Genomic DNA, 22,146 nt, shown 5'->3' with positions numbered 1-22,146 from the left:
AAGCATTCATATTGACTGGTTGTGCCTTGCCGGTAAAGAGCAACAAGGCAGAGAGGTTGTGCCAAATGCCCCACTCAGCCCTGGTGGACGTAATGTGGAGGTGCGGCTCACTAGGGACCACGGTCTGGTTCCCATACTATCTTTTCCCCTTTACTACACGCTGCTGTTCCTCAGGGAGCCAGTCACGCTATCAGAACCCACCTGAGACCGCACCATGAACCAGAAGCAGGTGTCTTGATGTACATTGATCAGCGCACCTGGTAGGAGGCCCAGAAGAATCGTCTGTGCCACTCTGCTGGTCGGCGTGTCCCTTCCCTGTAAAGAAATCTCCCTGGGAAGCTGCCGGCCCTGAGAAGGCTGCGGTGTGTGCACGCAGTGGAGGAGAGGGAAGAGCTAGCTGATGTGACAGCTGTGGCCTGAGCCCAGTGCTGCGCGCATCCGCATCTGTGCTGCGGCCCCTTGTCTGCGTGCTGCCCGCTCCCCTCCTCCGCAGGGCCTCCGTCTGAGGGACCCAGCGCTGCCGTCCTCCATGCGGCCTTCCTGGAGGAGTGGAGCCCTTGAGACGCTGCACCACTGTGCACAAGGTTTCTTTTCGGGGTCAAGGAAATGTTCTAAAATCAGATTGTGGTCGTGGTTGCACAACTTTGTAAATTAAAAAAAATCATTTCCTTGTATGTTAAAAGGAGTGAATTTTATGGTGTGTGAGTTATGCTCAGTAAATGTCTTGGTCTGTCTTAGAGACTGTGGCGAACAGCTCCGAGGCTGTCTCCTTCTGTTTGTGTAAGCCTCAGCAAGAGTGTCAGTCTCACTCGCTTTTCGTTTCCTTATCTATAAAATGGAGATAATAACGTTTACCTCACAGGGATGTTGCCTCAATTAAGGCAAATAATACAGAAAACGTCCTGTAGTGCAGAGACTGGCACAGTGAAAGCTGCTCAAATCCACCCTCTTAATGGTTCTTCTAGAATCGCATCCTGCAAGATCATCGGTTCCAACCGTGCTTTTCTGCACTGTGTGCCGTGCTGCACACTGAGATGACATTTGACTGCCCAGCATAACTTACCCCCTTACGTCCCATCTCTCTGGCCTGGGCTCTCCTGAGGATCATCCTTTCCTCTCTCTGATGTACTTAAAATCTGCCTTCCTTGAGTCAGGAACCAGTGCTTTTTGCCCTGGGGCCTCCTGTTCTGTTATTGTCCCCCTGGGCTGTCATGAGGTACCCCTGCTACTGTGACCTGCCTCCTTGCTTTGACCTTCCAATTTTATTCAGACTCATCTTTAGCTCTTAACTTGTGCCTTCCGGCCTCTGCGCTACCCTCACGGAAATGAGAGTTCATAGCCCTTCTCTTCTCTCTCTGATTGCAGTCAGGGGTTTTCCTTGCAAAAGACCTTGCCCCTGCCACCTGCCTCCGCCTTCCGTTGCACTCCCACCTCACTGCCTCAGCTTTCCCCGGGACGTGGGGCAGAGGGAGGAACCTCTCGGGGCACCAGAGAAGGAGGAAGGTGCAGAAGTGCCAGGACCCGTGGCTGTACCTCCCTGCTCTGCTCAAGGGGAAGTGGTCCTTATCCATGGATGTTTGCTGTTGGGATGGATGACTGCCTCCAAATGTTCTGAGGAAACAGTGAGAGATTTTTGTCCATTCCCTGGCAGACCTCACTCTACAGACAGTGCCACACACAGAAAGATGACCCTGCCACTTGCTAATAGATGCTCAAGGACACAGATTAGAATCTTACCAATGGCCGGTCCTGATCCCGAATGCCATCGCACGGAAATGATTAAGGTATGTTGGCTAAACTTTAGCCTGGGATTTTTTGGGATATAAAGAGCTGTGCTTTCCAGAATATTAACTCACCATTTCTTATTGCCACAGCCATTTTATTTCTTGTGATTATCAGGGAGCTCAGTTCACTTTCTAAGTGTGTGGTTAACCACAGTAACGTCAATGGCTGCTGGTGAGATATAGCAAACCAGACATGCAGCTGCTGTCTCTCCAATCTATGAGATTTCAGAAGAAAACTGATCATTTAAAAAATGTAACTTTTGACAGGTATCATAAAACCTTGTTAGCCAGATAGGACGTGATATACGAAGGTGAAAAGGACATTCCTGACTCCTTCAACGCTGGCCCTGCCTTGTGAACCCCAATGTGTGGAATGCCAGGCAGATGGAGAGAAATGGAGTCTACTCTGGGTCTCAGGGAACCCCTGCTGTCGTCAGGAGCCATGGGGTGCTCTCTGGATCACGGGGCCCAGACAGGAACATCTGGGCACCATGGTAGTTTGGTGGAACCTGGGCAAGTCGGGTGTTATCCCGGGAGAGAACAGAAACGGCCTCCCTCAGGCGTCCGCTGGGCATGGTTGGCCTTCCTCAGGCTGGTCACTGCTCTCTGGGCTCTGAGTGGCCGCACGGCGTTCACTGCAGCTCTGGAGACCGGGCCTGGGCCTGTTCTGATGGGCGGTGAGTGGGAGGGAGCCTCTGCCGCTTCCCCCATGTGTTGCCTTCACACTTTGGAACTAAACAAGACCGTCACTGCGTGTGGTACCAGGTGTGGAGTGGAGAGAAGTGGGCTCTGAAGACAGGAAATAGGTGGTGTCCTGGGCCAGGTGTTTACGTGTTCTTGCTGGGAAAAGTAGGTGCACGTGGGCGCTAAACTACTTCACTTGTGAAGTTAAATAGTTTGTCTGCTTCTTTACAGAAAGAAGAAGAACGTCTGAGAGCTTCTGCTCACCAGGAGACAGTCCATCCGCGGGCGAAGCAGACCCAGCAGGGGCCGAGTGTCCCCTACCAGGACCCCAGCAGTGACGAGGAGGAGGAGGAGGAAGGCAACGAAGCCGTTAAAAACCACGACCCAGGGGAACTCCGAGGTGAGTCGGGTGGAGGTGCCATGTCACCTCAGGGCCGCGGGCCCGCTCTTGCTCTGACAGGCTCTGACTCCCTGCCTGCTGTTGTTTACTTGGGACAACAGTACATTTTCATTTTGTTGTTGTTTGGGCCACTTTCCCACAGAAAAACTTAGTTGGGAAAGTAAGGCACCTGCAAATAAAATCAGTTAAGTAATTTATGTCCTTTTGGTGGAAAATATGTGATAGGCAGTTTACCTGCTTGCATAATTAAGGACCCAATATTTAAACTTTGTAGTTTTTAAAAAATGTGTGCATGAAGCTTCTTGGGTATTTAAAAGTGATCACACAGTCTCTCTGAGAACAAAATCAAATTTAAGTCATTGCAGTATGTCCAAAAGTTATATACACCTTCTCATCAAAACTTAAAAAAAAAAATTGTTGGCTCCTCTAGGGCCCACCTGGTGGTGTAGTGGTTAAGTTTGCGTGCTCTGCTTTGGTGGCTTGTGGCTCCTGGGTTCAGATCCTGGGAGCAGACCTACACACTGCTCATCAAGCCATGCTGTGGCAGTGTCCCACATACAAAATAAAGGAAGAGTGGCATAGATGTTAGCTGAGGACCAATCTTCCTCACCAAAAAATAATAATAATAAAAACATTATTGGTTCCTCAAGGAAAAATGTATGGTGGAAAGTAACAATATTCAGCAGAAGAAAAATTCAGGAATAAACAGGTCTTCATCTTTGAAGGTCAATCTCATGTCTCAGGTTCCTTTGCTTTCAGACAATCTTGAAGGACCAAAAAAGATAAGGCTCAAAGATTACTGAGAGCAAAGAAACTCACCAGTGATGAGGTAAAACCAAATTTATTCCATTCTAAGGGATTTGCCCTGTACCCGGGAGCCAACTCCTGGAATGCAGAGGAGCTCACAGCTCAGGGACACAACAGATGTCTACACATTTCGCTGAAACTCAGTGAGATAACTGCAGTGACAGGACTAGGATGGTCCCTGAGGAGGGTCTGACACCCGTGCTCGTGTGGGTGTTGGAAGGCTGTTCGGAGAAGGTGACCACACTGGGTGTTGAAGAAAGTGTTAGCACGCAGGGTACACTGGCCAGGGTGGGCAGGCCAGGTGGATGGAAAGGCCTGTGAGAGAAGGCACAGGGCCCTGACACACCAAGGCCCCACTGGAGAAGGACAAACAGTTCAGTGTGGCAGAGCAAGGGGTCTGTCTGGTGCATCGTGGTGCTGGGCGTCTTTATTGTCTGGATCCAATGGTAGTTGAGGGTTATTTTATTTCTATGTCATTAAGATATTTTTCCTTTAATTATTTCCTTTTCTACTTATAAGACCACAAGGGCAAAGAAATTTTAAGTCTCATTAGACATGAATCACCGTTATTGCCCACGCGTCGTGTTAAGTCACTCAGCGCTTCACCCTGGGTTTCAGAGACGGCGGCGAACGTCGCAGTAGCAGAAATGTTCAATTACGCATTGGTCACCTGTGTAAGAGAGGCATTAATTTTTCATATAAAAAACTATATTTAAAACTTTAAAAGCATCCTGAAAAAGCACACAGAACACAAGCAGTCCTTTTTGAAAATGGACGGGCTCTAAAATATGGAATTTTAGGTAGAGAAAGTCAAGTACTGAGCAAGCAGAGGAACGTGTCTCAATTCAGATGCTGGGAACGTCAGTCAGCAGAGTGAGAAGGTCTCATCCCTTGGGCCCGGTCGCTCGCTGCCTGGCTTCTAGCGACAGTGTCTGCGGACACGGGTCACCGCTGGGGGTCGAGTTCTAGCAGGCAGGGCTGGCTCCCCGTCAGCTCAGAGCGCCTTGAGCGAAAGTTCCAGAAATTTTCCATATAAATTTTACACCTTCTCTATTAATCTGTTCAGGTGGCGAGCCCTCCAGAAAGAGGAAAGTGGAGGGGGAAGAGGAAGAGGACGACTGAGGCAGAAAATGTGCCCTCACTGGATATCTTGTTCTCAACAGTTTGTTTTAAAACAATGAAATGCCTTGTTTTGACTGAAATGAACTGAGTTGCTTTGGCATCATCCTAATTGTGAATAAAATATGTTCAGAAGCAAGTCTGTGGTTTAGAACATCCATTTCTCCCAAACGAGAAGTTTATTTTGATAACTTTGCTCTGGGTCTTCAGGGTTCATGCATTCCTGCTGCTCTGCCCTACCCTGTCCCCCTGGCCCCGCCCAGGTGAGCTGAGGTCCAGCTCAGGTATGACCTCCTCCGGGATGTCCTCCCTGACCTGCCTAGCTGGGTTTGGGGTCCTTCTGTGCTGTCATCTCCGTTGGCATGGTGCTAACTTTCCCGTGACCACATCGCCCTGCGACTTTGTCAGAGCAGGGCAGCATGGGAGGGCTGCCTGGATGCGGGGCGCTCTGCCACGTGCTGCACAGGCCTTACCAATTCTAAGCCTCAGAACAACTTGAAGGGCAGGTGCTATTATTCCCATTTTACAGACGGGGAAGCTGAGGTTTAACAAACTTAAGACCTCTGTCCAAAACTTTTTCTTCTCAAGTGAAAAAACAAGCATTTTTGAGACAAGGGTCAGGATCTTAGACGCACAGCAGTCACAATGCTGAGAAGGTACATCAGTGACCTTACAGAGAAAGACACCCAAAATACCCCCGAGTTATCAGGAGAAGAACAGTGGGAAACCAAATACTAGAGGTGACTGCTAGCTTTGTGGTTGGTGCAGTAGCAGGAACCTAAGAGGGCACTCTAGTCAATGTCTACTGAGCGAGCAGACCAATGGTCTAACCTTGGGCAAGTTACTCTACTGCTCTGAAGTCAGTTTCCTCGACTCAGTGGGGTCTGGGCTTGACCATGTAAATCCTTCATGATTTAATGTTTATACTTTACCTCTGAGAGTTGAATACTAATTAGACATGTTTTTAAATATGTTTTATTGTTAAATAGAAATGGTCAAAGAAAAAGAGATGGCCCATCATCTCGCCACGCAGAAAACCCAGATTTAAAGTGTATTTCCCTCCCTTTTATACTTTTAAAGTGTAATTTTATAGTCGTGTAGTAAACACATCCATAATTAGCACCAGCTCCTGAAAATCAAGTTAGATGCATCCAGGACACTGCGAGGTACGAGCACAGTGGGATTGTGAGGTCGGCCCCCCTCATGGGGGCTGCTGGCCCCGAGGCTCTCCTCCGTCTGCAGAGGGGACAGGGGTGGGCGAGTCGGGCTGGGATCGCCAGGCCCTCAACCCTGCGGACAGGCGGGAGAGCGAAATGTGTGAAGGACAAAAGATGTTTGGTGATTTCAGACTGACTTGTCGTCAGCCACCCCGATTTTTTGGTACCTAAAAGAGCAAGGTGTCACTGGGCTAAGCATGATGGCACCGTCCCCATGGCCACAGTTGCTGGCACCACATCCACTCGGACTCATAGGAGCTGGAGTCACCTGACAACGCCAGCACCTAAGCCTGAGACTCACCCAAGGGGACAGACAGACATCAAGGCTTCCTGTACGTGAATGTAGGCCCAACAGCCATCTTCGAAGGCCAGCCAACATTAAAGACTCACGGGGAATTTCTTCATTCCTTTGTTTCAGAACTCTAAAGATTTTAAATTATTTGAACTTATCTCTAAAAGTTTCCTCAACCCCATTACACGTTTCACTGATTTTCTCTTTCGGTTGGTGGGTATGGCTGATTGATAAGAGATGGCTTCGCTTTACTGTAAGAATAATCTCTAGTCCGTTGGCAGGACTGGCTCCCATCGGGTCGGGAATGGGCTGTATGACAGGAGCCGTTTCTTCACATTTGTCGGTTCAGTTCAATTTTGTGGACAGCCCTGACCGAGTGCTGATGGTATTAGATCGAACCATACGAAATTACTATTTTTATGGGTAAAATTATGGTCAAGTATTGACAATTTTATATGGCTTAAAGGGTGGGACAGAATAACTCAGAAATTAATAAGCTTGTTCTTGAAGAGCTATGTAAGGAATGAACTTCAGAACGTAGGAACTAAAGGGATTTTTCAAAAAGTCCAAGTGCATAGGATATTTGATAAACTTTATTGAAATTATTTATTCCAGTATGAAGTGGTAAGTTCTAAATGCCAATAGTACATATTCTTCAAAAGGAACTTCACTGTGTTATTATGAACCAGGTTAATAATATTTTGTAATATTTAAATATCAGTATTATAAAATTCACTGCTTTTATATTTATAAAAACTGAAAAAATAGAGCATTTACAGCATTTTGGATATTTTAGCATTAAAAAATGTACTTAAATACCTGATTTCACGTGACAGAGAAAGATGCATTGTTACAAAGGTGATTTTCAACATAACCAAACATAACTAAAACCAAATATAATTCATCCAAAAGACTGGAAAAAAATTAAGTGGGCATTTATTTGAAATTACAAAAGTTTTTATGTGTGTGCAAGTGTATGCATGCAATTTTTTCTTACAAATTTTTACAATTCTTAAGCAGATAAAGCTAAAAAGTTGTAACAGCTGAATCAAAAACTTTATCTTTTTGAGTGAAGGTGAAATTTCAACTCCCAAAAATTGCCATGCATACCCACCAAGGAGCATCCAGAATTTGTTCTTAAACCTTACTCTCTGAATGTGTAACTATGGGCTACAATATCTGACAGAAAAATTTTAGGCCAGTCAATTGCTTTGCAGCAATGAAAACATCCTGACAGTCTGTAGAAAAGAGAATTAAACCTTACGTGTGTGGACTCTAAGGGTGTCTGATTACCCTAAAATTGTATGAGCTTGTACAGTGATGTGAAGAAAACATGGCTGGTGGTGTTTTACAATCGATTCTTTTCTAGCCACTAGAGTAGGTGTCCTAAGGAAAATTCTGTATATGTCAACCAAGACTAAAATACTCATTAATGGCTTACAAGTCGTTTACTTAGTAATGTCTTTTTTCCTAGGTAAGCCCTAAGATTGGCTCCTCTGAATGATCAAACTGCAAGTTAGAGTTTAATAAAATGCTCCAAATGTTTTATCATAAAAATTTTCCAATTTGTTTAGTTTTTCTAGGGGAGGATTTAGCGAACTGAATTATAATGCAGAAAAATCAATATGACACAGGAAGAATGACCAAATTAAAATGACAGAATATAAAAATCTTTGCTTATAAAGACAATTTTCTCAACCTAAAAATAATCAGTGAAGAGTTTCTTTGTTTGGTAAGCAAGTCTTATGATGAGAAATATCTAGAAACCGTGCTCAGTGAGAGCTGATGGAGAAGCCGGTTCTGTGGACATTCAGATCCGAGCGTGCACAGCCCTGGCCTTAGAGCAGCAGCAGGAGCTGCCCCGGCTCATGCACATGTTTGGGTCTCGCGGGTGCCATGTCTTCATTAAGACTATTCAAAAGTGAAGGGGCCTTGAGGGCATCAGACTGAGTGAAATGTCAGACAGAGAAAGACAAATACTGTATGATCTCCCTTATATGAGAATCTAAAAAAACTGAACTCATAGAAACAGAGAACAGACTGGCGGTTGCCAAAGGCGGGGGGGGGGGGGGGGGGGGGGGGGGGGGGGGGGGGGGGGGCGGGTGGGTGAAGGGGGTCAAAAGGTACAAACTTCCAGTTACATGATCAATAAGTTGTGGGGATGTGATGTACAACATGGTGACTATAGTTAATACGACTGTACTGTATACTTGAGAATTGCTAAGAGTGTAGATCTTAAAAGTTCTCATCACAAGAAAAAAAAATTTTTTTTAACTATGTGAGGATGCTGACTAAACTTATGCTAATCATTTTGCAATATATACATATATCAAATCATTATGTTGGACGCCTTAAACTAATACAATGTTATATGTCAATTATATCTCAATAAAAGTAGAAAATTTTTTTTAAAAAAGTGAAGTGGCATTGTAATGAAAGAGCAAAGTTGGACAGTCCTGAACTTGCAGAGAATGGAAGTTGCTGTGGACTCTAGAAAAACCACGTTCCTCGGATCTGCTGGGAGGGAACGGGGGGTTCGTGAGTTTATGAGGAAAAAGTGAGGCAGCCCTGGGAACTCAGAGCCGAAAATGTAAGATTTTATGAAACCTTGTGAATCTTTTCATCTTACTTTAATGGCAGCAAGGGTTAAATATAATGGACAAGAGAACATGACTAACATTTTATCAAAACATATTTTTTCTTTTGTAAGTTTTATTATGCCATGGGATCCCCTTTTTAAATGAAAACACACCAGATACTTCAATGAGCAAACAATTCACAAAGTTCTATTTACATGTAACTTTTCCAGAGCACACCTACTGTGCAAAGCAAGTGTGTGGGTTATTTCATTCAAATCACAAGAATTTGCAATTTAATGACCAAGATAATTCTCCCTGAAATCTCTAACAACCTGCTAATTTTTTTAAACACAAAATGTTTATTCGGTCTTTTAAATGACAGGCACCCTTAGAAAATGTATTTCACTTTAGATTTCTACTAGGTTTTAGCTACAAGTCTATAGCACCAAAATCCATTTTAATAATATCAATATTAGTTATTAATATTGATTTTTAATACATACAATTTCATGTAGATATACTGGAAAAATGAGAACTTCACACAAATATGAATATCAAATTTTATAAAATGGGAAATTAAAAACAGCAATTTAAAAATGGAAAGAACATTCTTTGATTAGATAAGCAGATAAGTTTAAGTTGATTAGACTACAAAACTTAAGGTCTTAGAAAATCTTTGGTTTAAAAATCAAGACTATTTCACAACCCTAATCTATTACAAATTTTAGAGTGATATAGAAATACTGAAAGTTATAGAAGGTTATAAGGTGCCAGATTTTTAAAGATCAAAGTAAACACCAGTTTTCTCCCTTGTAATTACAATTCTTGAAAGATTTTCTGTACTCAATTGAATGAATGTTCATCTTTAAAGTTATTTATGAAGAAATCTTTTCTTCAATTATATAATGAAGTATCGTAACTCAGAACTGGAATGGTACAAGCAAAACATTCAACTTCTTCACACTTTGATAAATAATAAGTGAAAAAGACATTATCAATAAGTATGACACAATTCTAGGGAGGGTCCCACCTACTTATTCTTAAAAAATTATGAGAGGAAGGGGTAACATTACTTAATTTATTGACTTACAGGACAGTGCAAGCAAGGAAGCCTTGCTCAGTGTGTAATGGAAGCCTTACAGACCTGCCATACTCGCTCCCCACCCTGCTGGAACCGTGCAGTCTCTAAAACCAAGTGCATTTCCAAAGCTGTATGTGAAAAGAAGAGAGAGAGAGAAAGAGACACTTGCTAATTTGAAAAAAACAAAACAAAACAAAACAAAACCAGTGACCTGTAACTGAAAGGGAATAGTGCAAAGTCAATCTTTGGCCCCTTTAAAAATACTGGATACTGATTCAAAAAAACAAATACACCCAGTTCTTATGAGGGCAGCGTTTGCCCATTAAGAAGGCTTATTACCGTCGTACACAAGAAGGTGCCTAGCTCATTAGAGGAGCTGTCCAGCCCAAGCTGAAGGAGCTGACATTTTGTAATTCAATTTCATAAAAGTTTTTAAAAAATTGACAGCAGACCTCTCCCCTACTCCGAAACAAGATTCTTCCCTCTAGAAAAATCCCCCTTGTAAATGATACAGCCAGGACTGAATTTTTGAGGCCAGGATTACTCAGATTCCTTCCCCCCACCCGGGCCCCAACTTCTGTAGCCCTGAAGCCTCTGCCAGCGCCTGCTCCAGGGGCCGCCCTGAAACAGGGCATGAATACAGAGGTCCAAATCCTCTCTTGCCCTCGGTTCTGGAGGCAGTCTTCCCACCCGCTGGTCAACTGTCCCCTTATTTTAATACTTTGATCAATAGGAAGATAACTTTTGTTATGAGAAATTACTCTTATACAATATGGGCAAAAAAGTACAAGATGAAAGGAAACAGATAATAAAAATGAGATTTATGAACAATAACAATTTCCTTACTGGTTGGAAAATTTGTAGTGAGTGGCGATTAAATACCGTTTCAGGAATTCTGCATTGCATATGGGAACTTCCCACTATACTGTGCAACACTTAATTTATACTCATGGCATTTTCTAAGTTACTTCACAGTAACCATCAGTTTAAATGACCGTTTTGCATGCTCCTCAGACTAAAACTCCATCGTGTTTATTATCTTTGATTTCATGTGTTTAATAACAGTTTTCTTTTCTCTTTTCCTCTAAGGAACTGACAGTTGGCTGTATGCCTTTTGCAGGCAGGGAAATTGCTTTCCCACTCAGATGCTCGTTCTATCAGCTTTCACAAAATTACTAATGCCCACATTATTCAAATAAAAAACTGTGATGAATTTAGACATACGTATACTTTTGAACAAAGCATGGAACCTGGCCAAGCTGACAACTTTGTTGAAAACAACTCTAGGTGTTGCTGAGACACATTGACAAGGGCAGTAACCTGGAATGTGCAGAAGACCCTTTTCTCTGTCCTTGAGATCTGCTTTTCCTCCTAAACAAATGACCAGATTTTGAGTCATCTGTTTTAAAATTCTGGTATTTTGCTTTCTGGATGGAAGCAAAAAGCACACTCTTGCCAAGTTTGTGTGTTCTAAAACATGGAAAAGTCTCCATGTCATGGAATAAGGAAAGCTCTGATGTGGCTTGTACCTAAGAGGTGCAACAGCAGTTCTGCCATCCGCAATGTCCCTTTTTGATTTAAAAAAGATTGGTCCTTAAAATCTTCATATTATTCTGCAGAATGCAATTCTACAATTGCATTTTTTTAACCCAAGACTCATGATAAATCATTCAATTAAGCTAAATTAAAATTGATTTTCGCAGAAAGTAGAAATAATGCTTTAAAATACAAAATATCATCTACTTTTGATTTTACAATTGGAAACTGGTAACAACTTAAACTAGAAAAAAGATACATGTAGTTTAAAAAAAAAAAAAAGAAAAAGAAAGATTTCCAGTCTTTTCCCTTAGACCTAGGAAAATTTTACATCTGCTATCGCCAACACAAGCCCTCGGCGACCTTTCGAAGTCTTCCAAAGACTACAGCTTGGTGGCATTTATTGGTGGTCTCCTTCAACTCGTCTCTTGCGAACTACGAGAAAAATAAAAGAATGTTAGAAATCCCTGTTAGTTTGTACAATGTTAACTTGCTTGTAACAAATAAGTTTCTGTATAATCCAGTTACAGTTGTACAAAAATGAAATGTCCGTTTCTAGTTCACATGGCCATTAAAATAAAAAATTCACATCCTTGGAGAAAAGGGAACCCTCATCCACTGCTGGTGGGAATGCAAACTCATGCAGCCACTATGGAAAACAGTATGGAGATTTCTCAAAAAATTAAAAATAGAAATACCATACGACCCAGCTATCCCACTACTGGGTATTTATCCAAAGAACTTGAAATCAATAATTCAAAAAGATATATGCACCCCTATGTTCACTGCAGCATTATTCACAATAGCCAAGACGTGGAAGAAACCCAGTGCCCATTAATGAAGGAACGGATAAAGAAGATGTGGTATCTACTTAGAGCAGAATACTACTTAACTATAAAAAAGGACAAAATCGTGTCATTTGCAATAACATGAATGGACCTTGAGGGTATTATGCTAAGCGAAATAAGTCAGAGAAAGACAAATACCATGTGATTTCACTCATATGGGGAAGATAAACAAACACATAGAAAGGAGAATAGATTGGTGGTTACCAGAGGGGAATGGGGTGGGGGAGGGCAAAAGGAGTAAAGGGCGTATGTGTATAGTGACATGAAAACTAGACTAATGGTGATGAACATGATGCATTCTATACAGAAACTGAAATATAGTGATGTACACCTTAAATTCACACAATGTTGGAGCCAAGGAGGTGGAGCAAAATGGCGGGGTGAGCTGACCCAGGACTCTCTCCCTTCCAAAGTACAACAAAGGACTGAAAAAAACACCTGAATTTTAGCTAACGAACCTAATGCCAGGACTCAGAAACCTACAGTATCAAAAGACAGAGGACGGAGCCCCTACTGCCCACCTCGGAGGAGCTGGAACCGGGTAGGAGAGAACACCGCTCCATCCCCTAGAAACCAGGATTGCTGCGTGGGTCCAGGAAGGAGTGGGGGAGGGGCTGTGTGACCAGGGGATTGTCTAGGACTCCTGTCGCTGGTACAGCGGAAACCTGCTGACAGGGGAAAGCTTCCGTGCGCGGGGACCTCATAAACCCAGGGCCCCGGGAGACCAGAGAACAGAACTGATCGAATCCAGATCAGTGTGCAAGAGAAGCCACCCGTGCCCCAGCAAAGAGCACTGGGTGCTGCCATCTTGCCCGAAGGTGGAGAGCTCAGAACGTGTGGCATTCGACCCCCATCTAGTGGCGACAGGCTGTAACTGCAACTGAATTCTACCACCATGTGGAAAAAACCATCTAGCAATTTATAAAAGCCCCAGACCAGAAGGAAAACAATAAAAACATAGAATTAAGTCCTGAGGACTTGGAATTAGGTAAACTAAGTGAAAATGAGTTCAGAGCAGCTACAATCAAAAAACTCAATGAGGTAGAGAGAAAGATAGAGAAACAAGCCGAGTTCTGGAGTTACTTCACAAAAGAGATTGAAATTATAAAGAAGAATCAAACAGAATTACTAGAGATGAAAAACACAATGGACCAGATAAAACAGAATACAGATTCCCTGAATGCCCGGGTAGACTCCATAGAAGAGCAAATTCGCATAATTGAAGATAGACAGGCTGAATAGCTCCAGACAGAAGAAGAGAACTAAGGATTAAAAGGAATGAGGAAAGTATTAGAGAGAGAGCAGATTCAATGAGGAGAAAGAATTTAAGGATCATAGGAATTCCCGAGAACGTGGAAAAGGAAAATGGAGCAGAAAGTATGCTTAATGAAATTATAGAAGAGAACTTCCCAAATCTAGGGATTGATGGAGAAATGTGTGTAGAGGAAGCTTTCAGATCTCCTAGATTTGTCAATGTAAAAAGACCTACTGCAAGGCATATAGTAGTACAAATGGCAAAAATGAATGATAAAGAAAAAATACTCAGGGCTGCAAGACAAAAGAGAATTACCTACAAAGGAACCCCCATCAGACTTTCAGTGGATTTCTCTGCAGAAACCTTACAAGTTAGGAGAGAATGGAGTGACATATTCAAAGCTTTAAAAGATAAAAATCTTCAGCCAAGAATACTCTATCCAGCAAGAATATCCTTCAGATATGAGGGAGAAATTAAATCTTTTCCAGACAAACAAAAGTTAAGGGAATTTGTAACCAAAAGTCCTCCACTACAAGAAATCCTCAAGAAGGCTCTCATACCTGAAAAAAGAAAAAAGGGAGAAAGGGGTCACAAACCACAGAGTAGGGAGACAGATAAATAGAACCAGAATAGGATAGCAAATATCCAACTGTAGCATTAGGATAAAGGTAAGGAAACTACCAAAGCAAAGACGATCTTATCACTCTAACTACAAACTCATAACACAAGTTGGAACAAGAAGTGAAAATAATAATTTAGGAGGGGAAGAGCAAAGGGACTAAATTAGTCTAGCCCAAGTAAGTAAGAGACCACCAGAGAATAGACTATATTATACACGAGATTCTAAATATAAACTTCAGGGTAGCCACTAAACTAAAAAACAGAACAGAGACACAAATCATAAATAAGCAAAACTCTAAGAAACCCAGCATAAGAAATTGCAGTATCAAATGGGTAGGATAAAGCACATAGGAAGAGAAAAGCAGGAAAGCCAGATAATGAGCAACAGATTGACAGCTTTAAGTCCACATGCATCAATAATCACTCTTAATGTAAACGGATTGAACTCTCCAATAAAAAGACACAGAGTGGCAAAATGGATTAAAGAACAAGATCCAACAATTTGTTGCCTCCGGGAAACACACCTTCAGCCCCAAGGACAAACACAGGCTCAGAGTGAAGGGGCAGAGGACAATACTTCAAGCTAATAGCGAGGGGAAAAAAAGCAGGTGTTGCAATTCTTATATCAGACAAAGTGGATTTCAAAATAAGACAGGTAAAGAGAGACACATAGGGACAATATATAATGATCAAGGGGACACTTCATCAAGAAGAAATAATGCTTATAAATATCTATGCACCCAACATAGGGGCACCAAGGTTCATAAAGCAACTATTAATAGACCTAAAGGAAGATGTTAAAAACAACACAATAATAGTAGGGGACCTCAACACCCCACTCACATCAATAGACAGATCATCCAGACAGAAAATCAACAAAGAAATAGTGGAGCTAAATGAAAAACTAAAACAATTGGACTTAATAGACATATATAGATCACTTCATCCTAAGAAAAGCAGAATACTCATTCTTCTCAAGTGCACATGGAACATTCTCAAGGATAGACCATATGCTGGGAAACAAGGCAAGCCTCTACAAATTTAAAAAAATTGAAATAATAACAAGCATCTTCTCTGATCATAATGCTATAAGGCTAGAAATTAATTACAAGAAAAAAACTGAGAAAGGCACAAAGATGTGGAGACTAAACAATACATTACTGAACAAGCAATGGATCACTGAAGAAATTAAAGAAGAAATCAAAAATACCTGGAAACTAATGAAAATGATAACATGCCACACCAACTCATATGGGATACAGCAAAAGCTGTATTAAGAGGAAAATTCATTGCAATACAGGCACATCTTAACAAACAAGAAAAATCCCAAATAAGCAATCTTAAACCACACCTAACTGAACTAGAGAAAGAAGAACAAACAAAGCCCAAAGTCAGCAGAAGGAGAGAAATAATAAAAATCAGAGCAGAAATAAATACTATTGAAACGAAAAAGGCGGTGGAAAGGATCAATGAAACAAAGAGCTGGTTCTTTGAGAAGATAAATAAAATTGACAAACCCCTAGCCAGACTAACAAAGAAAAAAAGGGAGAAAGCTCAAATAAACAAAATCAGAAATGAAAGAGGAGAAATAACAACAGACTCTGCAGAAATACAACGGATTATAAGAGAATACTACAAAAAACTCTATGCTAACAGAATGGATAACCTAGAGGAAATGGATAAATTCTTGGACTCCTACAATCTCCCAAAGCTCACTCAAGAAGAGGCAGACAATTTGAACAGACCAATCACAAGGAAAGAGATTGAAACAGCAATCAAAAAGATCCCAAAGAATAAAACCCCAGGACCAGATGGCTTCCCTGGGGAATTCTACCAAACTTTCAGAGAGGATTTAATACCTATCCTTTTCAAGCTATTCTAGAAAATTAGGGAGGATGGAACACTTCCTAACACATTCTATGAGGCCAACATCACGCTGATACCAAAACCTGATAAGGACACCACGAAAAAAGAGAACTACAGGCCAATATCACTGATGAACATAGATGCAAAAATTCTAAACAGAATTTTGGCCACCAGAATTCAGAAATTCATCAAAAGGATCATACATCAGGATCAGGTGGGAATCATACCAGGGACACAGGGATGGTTCAACATCCGCAAATCAATCAACATGATACACCACATCAACAAACTGAGGAATAAAAACCACATGATCATCTCAATAGATGCAGAGAAAGCATTTGACAAGATCCAACAGCCATTTATATAAAAACTGTGAACAAAATGGGCATAGAAGGGAACTACCTCAACATAATAAAGGCCATATATGACAAACCCACAGCCAACATCATACTCAATGGGCAAAAACTGAGTGCCATCCCCCTGAAAACAGGAACGAGACAAGGATGCCTCTATCACCACTCTTATTTAACATAGTACTGGAGGTCCTGGCCAGAGCAATCAGGCAAGAAAAAGGAATAAAAGGAATCCAAATAGGGAGGGAAGAAGTGAAACTCTCACTGTTTGCAGACGACATGATCTTATATGTAGGAAACCCCAAAGAATCCATTGGAAAACTCTTAGAAGTAATCAACAACTACAGCAAAGTTGCAGGATATAAAATCAATTTGCATAAATCAGTAGCATTTCTATATTCTATAATGAACTAACAGAAAAAGAACTCAAGAACACAATACCATTCACAATCGCAACAAAAAGAATAAAATACTTCAAGGTAAATTTAACTAAGGAAGTGAAGGACCTTTATAATGAAAATTACAAGGGTTTTCTGAGAGAATTGGATGACAACATAAGGAGATGGAAAGACATTCCATGTACATGGATTGGAGAATAAACACAGTTAAAATGTCCGTTCTACCAAAAGCAATCTACAGATTCAACACTATCCCAATCAGAATCCCAATGACATTCTTTACAGAATTAGAAGAAAGAATCCAAAAATGTATATGGGGCAACAAAAGACCATGAATTGCTAAAGCGATCCTGAGAAAAAAGAACAAAACGGGAGGCATCACAATCCCTGACTTCAAAACATACTACAAAGCTACAGTAATCAAAACAGCATGGTACTGGTACAAAAACAGGTGCACAGATCAATGGAACAGAATTGAAAGCCCAGAAATAAAACCACACATCTATGGACAGCTTATCTTCGACAAAGGAGCTGAGAGCATACAATTGAGAAAACAAAGTCTTTTCAACAAATGGTGCTGGGGAAACTGGAAAGCCATATGTAAAAGAATGAAAATTGACCATTCTTTTTCACCATTCACCAAAATAAACTCAAAATGGATCAAAGACCTAAAGGTGAGACCTGAAACCATAAGGCTTCTAGAAGAAAACATAGGCAGTACACTCTATGACATCAGTATTAAAAGGACCTTTTCAGACACCATGTCTTCTCAGAGAAGGGAAACAATAGAAAGAATAAACAAATGGGACTTCATCAGACTAAAGAGCTTCTTCAAGGCAAATGATAACAGGATTGAAACAAAAAGACAACCCACTAACTGGGAAAAAATATTTGCAAGTCACATATCTGACAAGGGCTTAATATCCATAATATATAAGGAACTCTCACAACTCAACAACAAAAAATCAAACAACCCAATCAAAAAATGGGCTGGAGACATCAACAGACATTTCTCCAAAGAAGATATATGGATGGCTAATAGGCACATGAAAAGATGCTCATCATCGCTGATCATCAGGGAAATGCAAATCAAAACTACACTAAGATATCACCTTACACCCATTAGAATGACAAAAATATCTAAATCTAATAGTAACAAATGTTGAAGAGGTTGTGGAGAGAATGGAACCCTCATACACTGCTGGTCGGAATGCAAACTGGTGCAGCCACTATGGAAAACAGTATGGGGATTCCGCAAAAAATTAAAAGTAGAACTACCATACGATCCAGCCATTCCACTACTGGGTATCTATCCAAAGAGCTTGAAGTCAGCAATTCCAGAAGTCCTATGCACCCCAATGTTCATTGCAGCATTATTTACAATAGCCAAGATATGGAAGCAACCTAAGTGCCCATCAACAGATGAATGGATAAAGAAGTTGTGGTATATATATACAATGGAATACTACTCAGCTGCAAAACAGAACAAAATCGTCCCATTTGCAACAACATGGATGGACCTTGAGGGAATTATGTTAAGTGAAATAAGCCAGTTAGAGAAGGATAATCTCTGTATGACTTCACGCATATGAGGAATTTAAACATGTGGACAAAGAGAACAGATTAGTGGCTACCAGGGGAAAGGTGGGGTGGGGGGTGGGCACAAAGGGTGAAATGGTGTACCTACAACACGAACAACAAACATTAATGTACAACTGAAATCACACAAGATTGTAACTTATCATTAACTCAATAATAAAAAAAAAATTCACACAATGTTGTAAGCCAATATGATCTCAATACAATAACTTAAAAAAAAAATTCGTATCCTTCATCACTGTCATCTACCTGTTGAAAACTGAGGAGCTTCAAAATGGGAACTACATGCCCTGAGCTCCCCTGTGCCGACCCAGCAGCAGTTGTTAGAAATCCAGAACAGAAAGGTCAACAATCGCCTTGGAGGCATTGTGCCTGTCTCATTTGTTTATTAAAGTAATTTATACTTCCCTTAAAAAAATGACTAATAAACTACTGTGTGAAATTTTGAAATGACATTCAGGCAGCTGGGATTAGAAAGTATTAAAGTAACTATTTGCGTGCTCTTCTGATTAGGCACTACGAGGTATTTCCCTAGTCTGTGAAAGAAGATAGTAAAAACGTTTTTGTCATTTTTACAGGCAAGGGACTTGCTATTGCTCTCCAAAATTTCCTTCTCTTGTCTCCTACGAGATGAACCAATGCAGGGCTCTGAGAAAACCACAAATACAGAGTAATGAAAGTCTCAGACCCTGGCAATGTGGCGAGGTCACACTGGCCAGCGTCAACTTCAGCTGCCAGAGGGGCTAGCCCACTCGTTCAGCTGATGAAGATGCGTGTCCATCTGAGGCCCCCGCCTCCTCAGGGACTGGTGACCCGGAACCACTAGGCTCACTGGCAGCAGGGCAAGGCCTCCAACTTCAGGATCTTGCTACCTTCCCTCTCACCGATCAGCCACACAGAGCATTCGCTGAGAGCCACCAGTCAGGCCTCCTCAGTGTTGTGGCCAACAACTATTTACAGAGGACAAAATGCACCAGTTCTGGAGTCAGTGACAAACAGAGTGTGAATCACGGCTCTGCCTCTTTTTTGTAGTGTGTTCTTTGGTAGGTAAGCGAACCTCTCTGAGCCTCAACTCATCCGCTGTCATAGGAGAATAATGACATCTGTACCTCACGGCTGTGCAATGAAAGGCACGACATGCTGTCTAGTGCAGTACTGAGAACACATGAAGCATTCAGTAGAGTACTCAGCTTCATCACCCACCACAGCAGGGCTACGGGACGGTCAAAGGCCTGGTCAGCTATCATCTGGGGATGAGGAAAGCCCATTTAGCTTTTATAGAGGTTCTGCATTTACGTGTTATTGGTTTTGACACTCTTACCAGTAAGTTCCTCTGTGTAAGTTAGATTGTTGGTCTATTAATTTTACGCTCTCTTCTGTCTATGGAAGCGGTAGGAAGGCAACTGCCTTTGTTCAGCCTGAACTGGCTGTTTAACAGAGGAATGAAAAGCCAACAGGTGCACTGGCCCCCCGGCCAGGCTGCAGATGCTCTGCTCTCCCGCTATTCTGATGCTGGCTTCTGTTTGTTGGCCTTCAGAAGCTGAGCCCAGACATTCAAGTGATGTGCACGAAAGCTTGTCCAGCCACTGGCTGGGTGCTAGCTAGAAAATACAAACCAGGAGGACTAAAGTATCAAGTTCCCAGGAACAATTTTATACTTATCAAATTAAGTACACCCCTGACTCTAATTTTAGTCCATGTTAACAAAGAACAAGTTTCATGTGTTTATTGAAATATTAAGGGAAAAAAATCAACTGGAGACTTGAGTCCTCAAATACAAACCTAATTCTTGTATACAGATTTCTGAAAAACAGAAATAACTGAAAGACAAACCAGATAATTCTTAAGGGAGAACATTTCCAAGACAATTTTGAATTGCAGAAGGGTTTGGATGTTATTTGCAGGCCATTTCAGATGTTAAAAATGCATGCTACAGAAAAATACGTGTTATAAACAAGACCTATAGGACAAACGAAAAAGGTGTAGAAAATTGAGTAAGAGATTAGCTAGTGTAAAGATAGTAATATGAGACTCGAAGTTCAATGGCATATTGCATGGGGACCATATAACCTCTTTGCTGTTATAGCTGTGACGCTTCTTAGCTGGAAAGATGGTGTGTAGGTACGCCTATTTCAATGAATAGTGGAGGCTAAGAAAACAACAGGAGAGGGAGAGACATTGTCAGAATCAGAACACTAAAGATCTGATACGGCCCCATTTGCAAGGTGAAGAAAAATTATATGCCCAAGAAATTCTGTACAAGTTTCAGGTCTTGTTCTTTGATCTCTCTTTCTGGTGACCACATATTCAACTGCATGTAAGAAAACATGGTCTTCAGGCCCGCACCCTTGATCTATAGGCAGAGATCAAAGCGTAGGGCTGACAAACAAGAATCAACCAGAGGGTGCCGTGAGCACGACACAGCAGAAGACGGGGCAAAGGGCCACTTCCAAGTCCTCTTTCTCACTCGGTGCCTACTCGTTACCTTCCAGCAATTCCTCAGTTCCCCCTCTAGAGGAGAGGCTTAGAAATGTGGCCCATGAACAATTCTTTGGCAATTTCTTTCCAAAGCCCACGCCACCAACATAAGTTCTCAATGCTTCATGATCAGTCAACTGCGAGTCAGTCCTAGCTAACCTCACATCCTATCACTAGAGGAGTAATGAGAATAGTTTTCTTTTAAGCATCACTTTAATCATGCATTCAGTGGCCTACAATGGCTCTCAAATGCCTCCCATGTAAAATCCAAAGAGATCTAAGTTCTTTACCATGAAATTTTAGTGCCTTCTCCCAGCATCCCCTCTGAATCTGCGGACAGTACATTTTTATTGTGTTAGCTTCAAGCAGCAAGTACTTACTGAAAGTTTATTCTGGAGGAATGTTTTGCTATGAGAGATAGTTCTCAAAATCTGGAGGCTGTCCTCAGCATAGAAATAACTTCCTTGCTCCCAAATTTGAGCTTTTATCCATGCAATTCCCTACTCCAGGAATGTCTTTATTTTCACTTCATGCCTGAGACCCACATCTGAAAGTCTAGTTTGGATCGGAATGAAACAACTTGGGGGGGGGTGGTGGTGTCTAGAGAGTTCTCAGCACCAAGCTGTTTGCTTTCTCTCCATTCTGCTTCGTGTCAGACCACAACTTCTGCAACGTGGCCTCCCCATCCTCGATTACGCGCTGCCGTGGACAGCTACTCCACTGCTCAGTGTCAGCATAAAGCAGCCTAGAGAGAGTTTTCGTCTGTCCCCTCATCTTCCATCTGCCAAAATCTCCCTTGCTCATTTCTTTTCTTACAGAAATCTGGGGAAAGTGCCTGCCACGATCAGCTCAGCAGAAGAGCACAAATGCTGTGGCCTTGCAAAACTTGGTGTCCCTGTCGCTGACATGGGCTCTCACTGTGCTGCTCGTGCAGGACAGCTGCTGGGAGCGACAAAGGTGTCACAGACAGTGGGGGCTACAAATCTGTGGGTGACATCCTGGGAAAGCTAAGGCAGTTTCAGAGGAGAGGAAAAATGGAGGATACTTCCGGTTTAAGTTTACGGCTAATCAGTTACCAGAAAATTGTAACTTTGAGCAGAGTTCAAATTCCATCACTTTCTTTATTCACTTAATAAATCTTTAAGTACCTCCTACTGTCAGGCATGGTTTTAAAAGCGTTGTGGATTCAACAGCTAGTTCTGGCCCCTGTCCTCAAATAGCTTGCAGTC

At 41.9% G+C, this 22,146-nt stretch overlaps 2 protein-coding genes across 3 annotated transcripts in view; one reads left to right on the top strand and one right to left on the bottom strand.

Annotated features, from left to right (window-relative positions):
- Positions 1-1,623: 1,623 nt before the first annotated feature.
- On the top strand, positions 1,624-4,882 carry LOC124234876 (RNA polymerase-associated protein LEO1-like). The gene is made up of 3 exons (XM_046652385.1): positions 1,624-1,784; positions 2,700-2,868; positions 4,742-4,882. Exons 1-3 carry the CDS (start codon positions 1,686-1,688, stop codon positions 4,795-4,797), a joined length of 324 nt encoding a protein of 107 aa, XP_046508341.1. The 5' UTR covers positions 1,624-1,685; the 3' UTR covers positions 4,798-4,882.
- A 3,647-nt stretch (positions 4,883-8,529) lies between these two features.
- Positions 8,530-22,146, bottom strand: part of TMOD3 (tropomodulin 3) — a 79,254-nt gene continuing 65,637 nt past the window's right edge. For both annotated transcript variants that reach the window (XM_046653748.1, XM_046653749.1), the window contains one exon: positions 8,530-11,934. In XM_046653748.1, the coding sequence (XP_046509704.1) occupies positions 11,900-11,934 (35 nt within the window). In that variant the 3' untranslated portion in view covers positions 8,530-11,899. The remainder of the gene's footprint in view (positions 11,935-22,146) is intronic.

This window comes from Equus quagga, chromosome 2 (genome assembly GCF_021613505.1).
Source record: "Equus quagga isolate Etosha38 chromosome 2, UCLA_HA_Equagga_1.0, whole genome shotgun sequence".
Lineage (NCBI taxonomy): Eukaryota > Metazoa > Chordata > Mammalia > Perissodactyla > Equidae > Equus > Equus quagga.
The sequence above is the reverse complement of the archived record's forward strand: the minus strand, read 5'-3'. Positions and strand labels throughout refer to the sequence as shown.